This window comes from Phocoena sinus, chromosome 11, assembly GCF_008692025.1.
Source record: "Phocoena sinus isolate mPhoSin1 chromosome 11, mPhoSin1.pri, whole genome shotgun sequence".
Lineage (NCBI taxonomy): Eukaryota > Metazoa > Chordata > Mammalia > Artiodactyla > Phocoenidae > Phocoena > Phocoena sinus.
In genome coordinates, this window is record NC_045773.1 from 78,292,732 (window position 1) to 78,308,380 (window position 15,649).

The 15,649-nt window shown below is 41.0% G+C and overlaps 1 protein-coding gene across 8 annotated transcripts in view; it reads right to left on the reverse strand.

Annotated features, from left to right (window-relative positions):
• The window catches only part of PKHD1 (PKHD1 ciliary IPT domain containing fibrocystin/polyductin), a 603,444-nt gene that overhangs the window by 266,495 nt on the left and 321,300 nt on the right, over nt 1-15,649 (reverse strand). For all 8 annotated transcript variants that reach the window (XM_032648750.1, XM_032648749.1, XM_032648748.1 and 5 more), the window contains 5 exons: nt 10,700-10,854; nt 9,195-9,347; nt 3,616-4,494; nt 2,745-2,913; nt 971-1,128 (listed from right to left, as the gene is read on the reverse strand). In XM_032648750.1, coding sequence (XP_032504641.1) covers nt 971-1,128; nt 2,745-2,913; nt 3,616-4,494; nt 9,195-9,347; nt 10,700-10,854 — 1,514 coding nt within the window. The remainder of the gene's footprint in view (nt 1-970; nt 1,129-2,744; nt 2,914-3,615; nt 4,495-9,194; nt 9,348-10,699; nt 10,855-15,649) is intronic.

The window sequence follows — 15,649 nt, forward strand, 5'->3', positions numbered from 1 at the left end:
TTAGCTTCTGCATGGCTTAGCTGGGACAACTGTGGGTCACGTCTCTAGGAGTCCCCATTTGGGGCATATTGAGTCTGAGATGCGAATTATACCTCCCAGTGGAGTCATTTGGTTATAACAGACTACAGTTCAGGGTGGAGTCTGGGCTGGAGATATAAATTCATCCGCAGTAAATGGTATTTCAACTTTGGACTTAGGAGCAAGATAGGAAGAGAAGATAGTCCTGGAATATTCAAAACTTCAAAAGAGAAAGGGAGACTAGAAAAGAAGTCTGAAAAGAGTCATCCAATGAAGTAGGAAGAAAGTTGGGAAAGTTCTCTGGATGTACTTGCAGCAGTTTCCACCTGAACAAAAATGTAAACTCAGAGTTGCGTTGTTTGTAGAAGCAGAAAGACGATGATCTCTCCAGGGGTCCAGCTATAAAAACTGATAGCCCGATGGGCTTGTAAAAGCAAGAAGAATAAGAAGGGATTTTGATCATAGCCCCCAGGGACAATTAGAAGATGGAGAAAAGGAAGGCAAAAAGAAGGCATGCTATCTAGTCTACCACCCTTTCCAGAGTGAGGGCCTTTAGCTCTGGTGGAAGAGAAAGATTCAGAATCCAGAGGAACTGCTTCCAAGGCAGACACTGCGAAACGCTGAGCACAGAGAGTGCTGCTTCAGGCCCAAGAGACCAACCTAGTGAGAGGACCATTCTCTTCACCTGTGCACAGGTGGGTGTTGGGAGTCTGTACCTTTGACATGGACCACAGGCAATCTCATGGAGGGCAAAACAGCGGTATTGTGACATCCCTTAAGCACCCAACATTCCTGAGATAGAGGTGAGTTGAGCAGCTTACTGGCACAGACTCCAACTCTATTGCTCAGTTCCTCTCCAGGATATTTTGTTCCCACTGGACCACACAGCCAAACCAGCTCCGTCCCATGCTTGTTCCCTCTACTGGAGACATCGAGTTCAGACAGAACTGACCTGTGTTGAAGAAGGATCCAGTCCATTCTGCTTCAATTTTAGGAAATACAGAAACTGGTGGAGGCAGACCCAGAGCTCTCCCATCCAGATCCTTAAAGAGATACTTCCTAGGACTTTCACAGTCAGATTCAGAGCAGACCAGTCTTCCTAAATCTTTCCTGGGAAGATAGATAGAAAGCAACTCTCTCATTTCCATGATAAGCCACCAAAAGGAAACATATATTGGTAGTGCTGACGTTATGAAAAATAAATTCAATAAAATTTTATTATTACTAACGTGTTACCTAGATATGAAATAACACTCTATAGAAAATGTTATTTCCCAGTTATATGGTCAAGAAAAAAAGACAATTCTTATTAACCAAATATTCTGGATATCGAGTTATATAATCTTTACATAAATCACTAATTTTCTAAGATACAATAAAATGCCCCTAACTAATAATATTTATTAAACATGATGTGATCAATGCAATGTTCCAATGCAATGGAACTTTGGGGCCTTGCAGTATTTTAAGATTATCATTATAAATATCAATTATACTTGTACTATATAAAAACAGTGTAAAAAAAGATGTTCTCATGCAATAAATATCTATTGAAAACCTACTACTTGTACGTTGGGGAATACAATGGTGATAAACATAGGCATCAGAATTTAGAGTCAAGCAGGGTATATAAAGAAGTTATTGGTTATAAATAAATAAGTTATTATTATTCAATTATAACACTGAATTATAGAGATTTTATTTCCTCTCATCTAACATTTTTAGGTATCATTAGTAATAATATTAAATATTTATTGCATGCCAACCATGTGTCAGGTATTAATAGTACAAATAATCAAATGCTAATATCATTTAGCTTTATAACTATTTCATCCCATAGGTAAGACTTGAACATAAAGAAGATTGGACAGTAGAAAAAAATGACACACAAATTGTATACCTAATAATGTTTAGGTTCCAAAAACGGTTCAGGGATGGGCATCAAAAAGAGACTGATGTTGGGCCAAACATATAAACTTTCTAATTAGGGTGCTTTTCCTGATTCTTTTATTCCAACTAAAGAATTTTTCCCAATGTTATAGGAAAGAAAAAATAACTATTTTCCCTGCTCTGACTTTCCCACTCCCTGTTACAGCAAAAAAAAAAAAAAAAAAAAAAAAATTCCTTGTCTAGTTTTCAGATTCTTGAATAAAACTCTCAGATCATATGTTCAAGAACAGTAGTTACGTCTGGTCTGAGAGCAAATATCTGTCTAAGCCATACGGTTCATTCTAGGGACTAGGACATGGTCTCGTTCCCCACCAGTGCCTGCACAAGGACACCCAAGCTTCCTTCTGAAAACTAGTGACACCATACTCCATGGAAGGTTCAAGAATCAGGGTCAATTTTTTTCATTGATTTAGAAAACATCCCAAAGAAGTACCTCTAATATAGATAAAACAATTAAACAGTATCAATAAAACTTGCAATCCATCACTTCTGCCGCTTTTGTCTGCCAGAGGACATCACGTGGTGGATTCCAGATTCAAGGAAGAGAGAAACAGTCTCTTTCTCTTCAGTGAGAGAGATTGCAAAAATTGTATCTCAAAGGGCACAAATATAGGAGGGTAAGGAATTGGGACCAATCACTCTACTGTATTTTTCTAGAAGGACTTATTTCTATTCCCATTGATGATTTTATCCTTGTTTAAAAAACATGTTGAGGTATTGGGAGAATTACCAAACCCTTCATAAATATGGCTTACTATAAATACCAAAACCGGTACCTGGTTTGTAAAGGAGGAAAGTAGAACTTGTTTTTATCTTTGATCTTTAGCATCCTGGTCCTCTCTGCCGTTATTAGAGGCACGATCCCAGTGTCCTCTGCATTGGACAGAATGCAGACATCTAGATCATCACTATAGCAACTCTTCACAAAACTAGAAAAGGTCACATCTGAAAAAAAATGTTTAAGGTATTACAACATTATATCATGTAAACTACCAACCACAAATACAGACCACGCAACTAAATATTCCTGTACTAATGTATGTCCAGGAGTAAGTTTAAGCTACTGTCCAGGGTAGTTCCAGGAGTTTACATAAATCTTGACTTAAAATATCTTTAATTCTTGAAGACATGGACATTGTATACAAAGCAGAAGAGCATTCCAACACATTGACATCTTAAGAGCAATACTTTCCATCAAAGGTTTGATCAAAATCCAGTGAGGAGTGAGTACAATAGTACAAAAGAGAGCTGATAGAAGGTTCTCTGCGTAGGCTGTAGTATAATTGGATTAAATCCTGGCTGCCCCACCAACTACCTGACAACTTCACTGAGGCACAACTTCCACGTATCAATTTCCTCCTCTGTATGACAGGAAAAGTAACACATACCTAAGAGATGAGGCATATAATCAAATTAAATATTTCCCTGGGAAAGCTCTTCAACAAGTATAGAGCGGTGACTTTTTAAAGAAATCACTTACTGTCATTATAAACTACCACTGTGGTTATCAATGCCCAGCAGATGGTCAATTGGACAGCAAGCACCAGACGACACTGTACGCTTTTGTTGATATAATTTCAAAATGCTGTTAAAGCTTCTATGCACAGATGTATGACACTACATTGCTTGGAAACCCAAACATCCTACCTTGAAGTTTCATGATGCCTGAAATTAAATGGCCATTCCTCACTTTGTGCCATGGCTCCTGAGGCCACCGATTCGGTTCCGAGGTGAATACAGGCCACAAAATACCAACTCGACCCCCTCTGGGATTGGAAGGAGCTCGATCAGGTGATGTCACGTTGGCAGAACGAGGCTTAACTCTATCCTGAATGCAGTCAAAAGATGAGCTAGTGGCCACGATGACTGAATTCCTAACCACAATCTGTAGATTTTCACTATAACACTGTGGGGCAGAAGACACATAAACTACTGCCAAAAGGCCAACAGTATTGTCGACCAGAGTGAGGTTCTCTATTTCCATGGCATGCTCCACATGGAGCATGGCACCGTAGTCAAAGTTCTTGAAAGCCAAGAAGCCAGAGATACTGGTACAGTTGTCAAGTCCAGTCTCCTTATAGAGATGAAGGCCGTGAAGACTTGAGTGGGCCACGTTGTCAGACCAAAGGGCTTCAGGAGAGGAGCACCTGTAGCCTCGGATGTGAAAGCCAAGTCTCTCGGATCCTGCCACAACGTTGCCACGGAGATGGATGTCCTTTGCCTGATTCACTTTGATTCCTGCCACCCAAGTGGGAGACCAGGCTGACTGTGTCATCAGAACCACAAGGTTATTAGAGAGAGAATAGTCCTGACCCTCCAAATCAATGCCATGGCCAGCTGTGCTAAACACTACATTGTCATTTAAAACGATCCCCTGACTGGCAGCTGCACGAATGCCCCCACCACAGCTTTGGTGCAGAGTACAAGATATTATCCAGGATCCTGCCGACGTATCAGTGATCTCGATGGAGGAATACAGTGGCGAGCCAAAGTTCTGAATTTCCACATTGAAAAGTTGAAGGATACCTGCAAGCAAAATGCATGTCATCAGGTACTTGCTTCTTCCCTACAAAAGGCAGAAGGATGGGGCTTCCCTGGTGACGCAGTGGTTGAGAGTCTGCCTGCCGATGCAGGGGACACAGGTTCGTGCCCCGGTCTGGGAAGATCCCATATGCCGCGGAGCGGCTGGGCCCGTGAGTCATGGCCGCTGAGCCTGCGCGTCCGGAGCCTGCGCATCCGCATCCGGAGCCTGTGCTCCGCAATGGGAGAGGCCACAGCAGTGAGGGCCCCGCATACAGCAAAAAAAAAAAAAAAAAAAGGCAGAAGGATGGTCCATCCAATGGCATCGGGATATGCAGATTTTTCATTAAAATATGTTTATTTTCAGCACCAGAACTATATTTTACGTCATTGAGTCTCACTAACAAAATCTGAATCATTAAAAATATCACAATACTGCATGAAAATTTTCCTGTGCATTCTGAAGAGTCTGGTGATAGGATGGAGAGAGATGAAAGAAAGACAGGAGAAGGAGATAGGCTTTGGGGATGGGCACAGCTAGCTTAAAGATTCTAGGCACCTGTCTGTAGGGCTGGGTCAAGGAACTGGCTAAGAATGAAAGTAATGTGGCTTCCTGGCCACTCACCTCAAAGTCATGTCTCCTTTCAGGGACCCCATGTGAAAAGGCCACAGCCATCCCCACAAAGATATTGCATGAATGAAATGCCAACTATATACAATATATTAAGCATTTTTAAAGAAGAGTATAAGTGCAAAACTTCTGCTCAGTGGATGTCCAGAAACATAACATTCTTCTTGATGAAGACATAATACAGGTGATAACATATTTTTAAGTGACTTTAAGACCCTTAAATTTTTTTCTGTATTTTATTCTAGCCATACTATAATCCCTGTTTCCTTTTCACAATAAGAAGATTTTCTACATTTTTTATGTCAAGGGAGAATAGTGAATTATTTAGTCTTATTGGGAATTTTATTTGTACTTTAAAAATATATATTGTTAAAACAGTATAAAATACAGTCACTAGATTGATTTAAAAATATAATGAGCACAAATTTGTCAGTGTATATACTCTTGGTAAAATAGAATAATAACATGAATATGGGGGGAAATGAGTTGAATTAATAAATATAACACCTAACTCTAATATAGCACTCATTATATACCAGGCACTGTTCTATATGTGTGTGTGTATGTGTGTCATATATATATATACTCTTAATTTTTGTAAAAATCCTATATTTGATAGGTGCTGTTATCCCCATTTTACAGATAAGAAAACTGAGGCAGAGAAGGGCTAAGTGGCACACAAGGACTTGGACCCAGGCATATGGATGCAGAGGCTGTACTGTTAACCCCCACTCAGGCTCAGTGGGGAGCATGCAGGATGTGATGGAATCAACAGAACAGCTTTGCACTGAGATTCCAGTGATTGGGCCACTGTCCTGTGCCAACAGATATCACATCACGTGTCCTTAGCTAGGTAGGCCACAGCTTTGTCCCTTACTTCTTTTCTTTATTCTTCTTCTTTTTTAAAGCTCTTGCCCAAGGTAAACTATAAAGTTATTCCCCTCATTAAAAATGGAGAGAGTTGTGTCATTTTAGTATTTAAAGCACAAAGATAGTCCAGCCTTAATCCTCCACCTTCCCCACTCCCTTTTCACAGATGAGAAACCTGAACCCTTGCAAATCAGCTGCCAAGAAGAACCAAGCTATTGTGAGAAGGGCAGATGAAGTGTGTGTGTCTTTCTTGATGGTCAAACAGGATTCCAATGTATCTAGATTTCTCAAATGACACTGATTAAGGAGACACTGGTAGGCGGTGTGGAAATATTCACAGAATGATAAAACATCTGAAAACTATTTGTCTGGTGATAACACTTTTCGATGTAATTTAAAGCATCCCCCGCCAGCAACACCTAGCTGAGAGGGCCATGGGACCTGCCTCTGAGAACTTGGGCACAAAGGACACCATGCTAGAGTGTGTCCACACATAAAAGCTTATTTTGTAGAATGGAAAGTGGTTCTAGAATCTTGGTCAAGGCGATGGATAATTATCATTTTACTTAGTGTTCTTTTTTTCCACCATACTTACATGGTTATAATTCATAGTTTTTAATTGTACAAGATCTTTTTACTTGTGTGCATATTAACCAATGATTGAAAACTAGTCAATAGTAAATACTTAAGATGTCTTGAGCATTCAGATGGAGAATTAAGCAATGATTTTGTTCATGACTGTTTTCTTATTTTTCCTTTTGTTTATCACAATTCTGAGCACAACTTGCTGGATACTTCTGGTCAGAAGGAAGAGAATGACAGAGGTCTCTGATTTAAAAGCAGGAATTGTTAAGTCCTGGCCTACGTTTCTGCCCTGTAACCATTCAACACCATAGCTGGCACCCTTGACCTACACCTGAAGATGCCACCTCATCTAGGCTCTGGAATGTGTTACAGAAAAACGCAAGGGTTCTTAATACAGTGTCGGGACCTGGATTGGATTCTGGAACTGAAAGAGGACGTTAGTGGAAAAACATGTGGAATCTGTATAATGTCTTGAGTTCAGTTAACACTAATGCACCAATGTTAATTTACTGGTTTTGACAAATGTATCAGAGTTCTATCAGATTTTCACAGTAAAGGAAACTGGATGAAAGGTACACAGGAACTCTCCATACTACCTTTGCAACTTTTTTATAAATCTAAAGTGATTATAAAATTAAAAGGTTATCAAGGGCTTCAGAATCAGGCTTGAATTTGAATGTTACATCTGCCACTTGCAAGCTGGATTACTTTTCTAACTCTTCATTTATTTAATTCACTCACGTTTATTAAGCACCTAATACTCAGCAGTTACCATATTAGGAAACCAGGGCTGAAAGCCCCAAACTTACTCTCAAGAAGTTCAGAAGTTCGTAATGGAGTTTTATAAATTAGCAGGCTATTTTATTATAGACTCAGTTTCCTCATCTACAAAAATGAGTATAGGGCTTCCCTGGTGGCGCAGTGGTTGAGAGTCCGCCTGCCGATGCAGGGGACACGGGTTCGTGCCCTGGTCCGGGAAGATCCCACATGCCGCGGAGTGGCTGGGCCCGTGAGCCATGGCCGCTGAGTCTGTGCGTCCGGAGCCTGTGCTCCGCAACGGGAGAGGCCACAACAGTGAGAGGCCCGCGTACCGCGAGGATAAAATGTCTTTCTCACATAGATATTAGGATTAAATGAAACAAAGTAGGCATGGAAACCATCGTGGTTCCTAGTCCATAAGAAGCATCGAATACAGATTCTCTTTCCCTTCCCCAGGGATGATTTAAGAGCCTGACCAGCAACCCAGAGGCTCAGGACTGAGCCAGCATTGCTGGTGGTTGGGCTCTGGCTTTGATGCTCAGCTGTAAGAATCGGCCTTCTGTCCTGCTCTGGTGATCAGGTTCCAGCCTGGACTGCAGTTACTGTGGAAAGGGGCCCTGTCTTGCGCTCCCTCCCTAATTCTCTGTCTTCATAAACTGCAGGGTAGTTTTGGTTTTATACAACCACGACCGGGATTCAGCCTTTGTCTAGCCTTCCAGAGCAGGGTTCCTCCACCTCAACACGACTGACATCTTGGATAATCCTTTCTTGTGGGAGGCTGTGCTGTGCCTTATAGAATGTTGAGCAACTACCTGCTATATGCCAGAAGCTCCACCAAAGCTGTGACAAGCAAAAATGGCTCCAGATATTGTCAAATGTCCTTTGGCCAGGAGGGAAGGGCAAAATCACTTCTGTTGAGAACTGACGGAGCTGGAGCTTATGGAGAGAGAGCTTGTTCTATGAACCAGAAATCGCGAACTCGGACGCACAGGCTCAGCGGCCATGGCTCACGGGCCCAGCCGCTCCACGGCATGTGGGATCTTCCCGGACCGGGGCACGAACCCGCGTCCCCTGCATCGGCAGGTGGACCCTCAACCACTGCGCCACCAGGGAAGCCCTCGAACTTTTGTTTTAAGGTTCAAACATTGCTCTTTACTATACTGGTAAAGCAGATATACCCACAAAAAGTGTTCCATGCTCAATATATTTGGGAAACCGTTAGCTCCTTTGCTCTAGGCTTTCTCAGAGCCTTTATTATATTCATGTACGCAGTGACTTTCTGAGATGGAGCTTTATTTGACTAGGAAACAACTTGGGAATCAATTTTAAGGAACCTAAGTTTAAGAAAAAGGTACTAATCAAATAACTTTGCAGCATTCCAGAAGAGCTAAAGCTTGAAAGAAATGAGAGAAATTTAACTGATCCCTAAAGCAGTCTAGAATATGGAAATCATTCTTATTTAAATTTACACTATTAATTTATAGCATGAGATGAGGCCTGCCATCAAATAGAGCATGCTACTGGGAAAGAGTAATAGAAATTCAGGAAAGAGATAAAATTCAATTGGTCATTAAATCATCTATAATTTCAAAGCAGAGGAAATTTCACATCTGCTGAAGATTTTTTTTTTTTTTTGAGGTAAAAATGTGCCTGTGTGCTGATAGCTAGTATATTATTTTAACATCACACTGATAATTAAGCACAGATTAGTACTGAAAATTCATAGCTTCTCAGAGCACAGAGAAGCATCTATTTCAAATATTTTGTTTTATAAATGAAAATTCCCACCGTTGGAATTTCTGAGTGTCCCAGATGCACAGCCTCCAATTGGTAGTGCTTAGTAACTTAAAATTTCAGTTACCTGAAAATTTTTCCACGCTGGACTTCCTGAAGGACCCCACAAGTAGTCTCCCCCCGCACGATGTATCACCCTGGATTTGTATGTTCCGGGTCAGAAGTCCAACCTCTGAAGCCAAACGAATGCGTCGGCCATCCTCCATGACGTGGACACTTCCTGGGGCAACGGGAGTTGGGAAAGGAAAAAAATTTTAAAACCTATTTCGGAGATCGCCAGCTGGGGACCCAGCGAACCTGACAAATGAAAACACTCCTTTCCCCGCGGAAGTCCTCCCAACATTAAGGTCTGCTTTTCCTCAGGCGTCCTCCACAAACGTCGGCTGAGAAATGAAAAGCCCGTTCACTGGTCTCTCATTGGGATCAGAGTGAGCGTGTTTGAGCAAGAATTCATTTGTCCTCAATCACTATGGGTACCGGCACAGGGATGTCAGGGAAGACCGGTCCAATTAGTGGGGTCCCCGGCCTCCTTCCTTCAATTCCTCAGTGTGAGATTCCCGCCTTTGGTTGTGCATTGTTCCTGAACCTCTTTGAGAGAGTGAGGAATCGCAGATCCACTGAGGCAGTGATAGGACTGAAGCAGCAGCGGCAACGCCCTCTCCTGGCGGGTCTGGAACTCGTCACTCCCAGGAAGAGCCTCCCCAGTCTTGCTGGTTTGTTCCACTGCCCACCCCACTTTGCATTGTACGTTGTGTATTATAGGCAAGGATTGCTAACGATGTCTCTTTTCCCTGCCACTCTTTAGAAACAAAATCATCCTTAAAACCATGATTTAGAAATAGCTTTAGATACAGTCCTGCTGAAAGCATGCATTTCCCTCTCACATATCAGAGACAAGAAAGATATCCCCTAACCCCTTTATGTCCATGTTTTTTACTTATTAGCTATATTTCCTGGGTTAAATTTATTTATTAGGCTGAAGCGGGAAATATGGTTATTATTTATATGCAATATATTTTAAGTGTGTATACTGTATTAAAATATTCAGTACTTTTTTTTTCAAGAAAAAGGTATTTGGCTTTTATTTATTTATTTATATTTTGGGGCAGTAGTAGTAGTCAATTGATACAATGAACTTCATGTCAGGAAGGACACATTCCTAAGTATGGAAAAAGGAGTCATTATTTACAATGACTACCACATTCTAAGTGGCTGTGTGATTCAGTATGCCAGGAAATGAACTGGAAACTCATCTCCCATGAGATTTATTCTGGCTCAGCCATGAAAATGCCCGGTGACCTTGAACAAGGTTCTTAACCCTTCTGCTTGCTTCTAGGCTTGCCATTATAAATAAAAAGTTTAAAAATTCCCTCACATCAAAGATTTTTTTTAATTAGGCAATAAAATTAATGAAGGGATGGAGATAAAGCCTTCTAAGGATGAGCCTAGGGCAGCAGTAAAATATTATCCATCCCCTCTGAACGCCGATCAGATCCAAGGTCCCAAGGCAGGTTGCTGAACACGTTCTTCTTGGCTCATTCACTTCCCTTAACGAACAAACCAAAGCCTTACCGATGTGCCGGTGTCTGAGCCGTTCATGGATGCTAACATGGTGGCCCCTGACTTCTTTCACAGTGAGGACCTCTGCTTCGTGAGGTTCATATGAAGAGGAACTAAGGACAATCTTGTCTTGGGGTCGCCAATCCACTGTGTTCTCTACTATAATTCTGTAACAGCATAAAGATGGAATCAGGTACACTGGCAGTACAACACAGATGACCTACTGAACCCCAGGGAGAAGAGGAAATCCACTGCAGACAACAATTCCCACCAGGGAGAGTAAAGTAGAAATATCAAGTCAAGACAGAGAAAAAAGGTCTTTGCAAAAAAATTAATGCCAATGGAGTTCATCTTCTGGCTGATATGTATACAATACAGGGTTAACAAAGATATTCTGTGGCCATGAAGTACCAGACAAAGCAACAAGAAAGAGTAAAAGTTCCAGAGTTTAGTATATGCCGTCTACATATGACTTCCTAAAATGGAAATCGTCTTCCTCAATTGGGAAACAGTTTGAATAATAAAGGTATTTCAGAAGGGATCTTTTCTCAAATTTTCTGAAGACCTCTAATACTATTTTCAGACAACTAATCATCATGAATTAAGGCTCATACCTTCGTGGTCAAGCAGAAACAGTGTGAATCCTAGAGGTTCCACTTAGTAGCTGTGTGACCTTGAGAGGTCACATAACTCTTTTGAGTTTCATATCTTCATTTGAAAAGTGACGATATTTCGAGCTTCCCTTCCCCATCTCTCTGTTATTGCAGGGACAAAGGTATGCATTCCCTGAGGGTGCTAAGTTCCAAGCATTGTGCTTTCATCACAATATGTAATAAGGGTTTTGTTCACTTTTATTTTTTTAACTCACATTTAATAAAGTTTTTGTTCAATCGTTCCCTGCTGCCTAGCTTTTTCCAGTGAATATATTTGTTTTATTCTCCATTTACAGTCATTACCAACTTCAATAGCGTAAGTTTATATTAATGGCCTGCCTCTTTTGCTAATGTCCACACTTTAGCAAGTGTTGACAATAGAGTCTCCTCTACCAGTAAAGGTTCATCCAGGCAGCAGGTCCACGTGAAGGCCATTCAACCGAGCAATATATATTGTCCGCTCTAAGCAACAGTATGCACCAGACACTATCGTAGGTGCTAGAGACATAATGGTAAATAAAACATATGGCCTTTGTGTTAAAAAATGACAACTTAGATTTTGACTAGCAGACACCCTTAAAGAGTCTATTGTGTGAGTGGGGAATTCACAGATGCTTCGTACATAATATTAACACCAAAAAAGAAAGAAAGAAATTAAAGGGGGTCATTCTTGAGCCAATGATATGAATCTGTTATGAACCAAAGATTGTAATTAATTTAAATCTGTGTGCCTGAGGTTAGACAGAGAATAAGAGAAAAGAGAGAAAAAAAGACAATTGTGGATGGTTGCAATTTTAGTTAAAGAATTTAGAGTCTTTGTAAGACAGGATTTGCTGATTTGCTATTACAACCTAGAAAACTCACAGTTACAAAATAATAAAGCAACCCCTAACTTTTAAAGGTGAGGAAGCTAAGATTCAGAGAGAAAAAATAACAAAACTCAAGATTAGATAACTAAATGGAGTTAGAGGTTGAATTAGGACAAAGGAAGGCTCCTGATCAAGTCCTCGTTCTTTCCATTAAATGACATCACTCCACCTGTTTGATTCTTAGTTCTTCACCTGCAATAAAAAGCAAAACTCCCACATTTCATAATGACTGTATTACGACAATCCATGAATTTATGAGGTCTATGACCCATACAGTGGATTATTATACAGCCATTAAAAAGCACATTGTAGGGGCTTCCCTGGTGGCGCAGTGGTTGGGAGTCTGCCTGCCGATGCAGGGGACACGGGTTCGTGCCCCGGTCTGGGAGGATCCCACATGCCGCGGAGCGGCTGGGCCCGTGAGCCATGGCCGCTGGGCCTGCGCGTCCGGAGCCTGTCCTCCGCGACGGGAGGGGCCACAGCAGTGAGAGGCCCGCGTAACGCAAAAAAAAAAAAAAAAAAAAAAAAAAAAAGCACATTGTAGCAGAGCACTGAATTACAATGAATTCTGCTCATTATGTACTGGTTGAAAAGAGATGGATATAAAATAATATGCCCCATTTATTTTTAATAAAAATAACGCATGCACAAAAACAGAAAATAGGAAAGATGCACACTAAAAATGTCAGCTCACCAGTGGAAGGTGGGTTTATAAGTCATATTCACTTAAATCTAAATTTCCTAACTTACCAGGTAGTATATTGAAGTAAGAAAAAAATACTTCTTAAAAATAAAACCAGGGCTTCCCTGGTGGTGCAATGGTTAAAGAACCTGCCTGCCAATGCAGGGGACATGGGTTCGAACCCTGGTCTGGGAAGATCCCACATGCCATGGAGTAACTAAGCCCGTGTGTCACAACTACTGAGGCTGCACTCTAGAGCCTGTGAGCCACAACTACTGAGCCCACATGCCACAACTACTGAAGCCCACGCACCTAGAGCCTGTGCTCTGCAACAAAAGAAGCCACCATAATGAGAAGCCCATGCATCGCAACAAAGAGTAGCCCCTGCTCGCCATAACTAGAGAAAGCCCGCATGCAGCAACAGACCCAACGCAGCCAAAAATAAATAAATAAAATAAATAAATTTATTTTTAAAAACATGTTTAAAAAAAGAAAGAAAGGGCTTCCCTGGTGGCGCAGTGGTTGAGAGTCCGCCTGCCGATGCAGGGGACACGGGTTCGTGCCCCGGTCTGGGAAGATCCCACATGCCGCGGAGCGGCTGGGCCCGTGAGCCATGGCCGCTGAGCCTGCGCGTCCGGAGCCTGTCCTCCGCAACGGGAGAGGCCACAGCAGTGAGAGGCCCGCGTAACGCATAAAAAAAAAAAAAAAAAAAAAAAAAAAGAAAGAAAGAAAGAAAATCAGGTGATGAGTATAAAGTCACACCAAACCAAGTTAGCAGTATAACTGAAATCAATTCTTTCCTTCATGGCCAATGTTACTGGGATAATCTTTTTATTTTTGTCTATATTATTGAATAGAACTTTTCAGACAATAGGTTACCACAATGTTCAGGAAAGTTACTTGTGAAAATGAGATTAAAACTTATTCCCTATGGAGCACAGGAGGTTTTTAGGTCTGTAAAAGTCTTATGTGTAATACTATAAGGATGGATACATGTCATTATATATTTGTCAAAACCTACAGAACAACACAAAGCATGAACCATAATGTAAACAAAGAAATAAATAAAGCCTCATCCCCCGACTTCCTTATATAAGTCCTCTGCTCCAGCCTGATGAACCTACTCACTCTGCCAAGAAACAGATAATGTTTCTCACCTGTCACTTAAAATGTCATCGCCCTTATTCTGCTCTTCAGTCCTAAAAACTTACTGGAGTTCCTTTGCCTTCAAGAAGGGGGCGCATGGGAGTCTCTCATCGCATGGGAGTCTCATCGCATGGGAGTCTCTTCTCCACCCAGCCACCTTTCTGTTCATCATTTTGACACAATAGATACTGCTGCCTTGTAAATGATTTTGTACTCTTGTCTTCTGTGGCTATTCAACTTTGATATTGTTAGTTAATATTTAATGAAAATGTGACTATCCAGCTATATAAACCCCAGAGCACCTCACAATTTTCTAGGCAAAGAGAAAAAGGAATATTGAAATTATTATCCCAAACTTTATATTAAAAACATAAATGAATTTAAGTCAACCTTTTTCATGAAGACTTCCCAAACTTTACAGATTCATAAACATTTCTCTCTCCTCTATACTCCTGAAGCCTTGAGATTCTATATCTCATAAGGACATACACAGATGGCAAGGGAGCATGACCCCTTCTATGTCCACACAGAAACAGTGGTAACTTCAGAGAAAATTTTGATCCTCATATCAATAGACTAAAAAGTTTTGCTAGTCAAGTATCAGTATTCAGTATTCCTTAAATTCCAATATCCACTCTTCCTATTTGCAGTCTTTGACTCTTATGGTTGCCCTTCAACCATTTCAAGAAATCCTAGCTTGGGCTTCCCTGGTGGCGCAGTGGTTGGGAGTCCTCCTGCCGATGCAGGGGACACGGGTTCATGCCCCGGTCTGGGGAGATCCCACATGCCGCGGAGCAGCTGGGCCTGCGAGCCACGGCCGCTGAGCCTGCGCGTCCGGAGCCTGTGCTCCGCAATGGGAGAGGCCACAACAGTGAGAGGCCTGTGTACCGCAAAAAAAAAAAAAAAAATCCTAGCTTAAGGATTTGAATCCCAGCTTAAGGATTTGAATCCCAGCTCTATTTCATGTATCTGATTAATACTAATAAGAATCCTATAGCTACAGGGAAGAGGAGAGACCTGCTCGTTGTTCTGAGCAAAACACACCAAAATTAACAAATAAACAAAAAAATTAAGAGTTGTTCGCAACATAATTGGACCTAAATAGAAACCATATGAGAAGAGAGAGGAAACAATAATCACTGAAGAAGTCTCCTGAAAGATAACTTTTGAAAAGTATAAAGAAAATATCAGCAGTTTCCATTATTCTGGCACTAAATTTTACCTAGTATAGGGAAAATATAATACTTTTCGTCAAAAGAACATAATTACAAAGAATGAAAAAGAATATACTTCCAAATTTGATTTAAAAGTTTTTACCACTGTGTATAAAACATTCATATAGAAACACCCATAACTTAAATGAATTTAACTAAACTTTGGGGAGGTCTTAATGATAATAGCTGCACTTGACCACAGTCTCAGAGTGTCCAGATGCCAAAATGTTTTCCTCCAAGGAATAAGAGTGGCCATAGACTTCTGAACTCTAGTAATACTGAGGCTTTTTTTTTTTAAACTCCGGTTTAAACTTTCTTTTGTCAACTGCCGTTGAAATCTCCTGACACTCTCAGACCACACTGGACTATGTGAGGTGTTTAAGAAATCGAATCCTGTA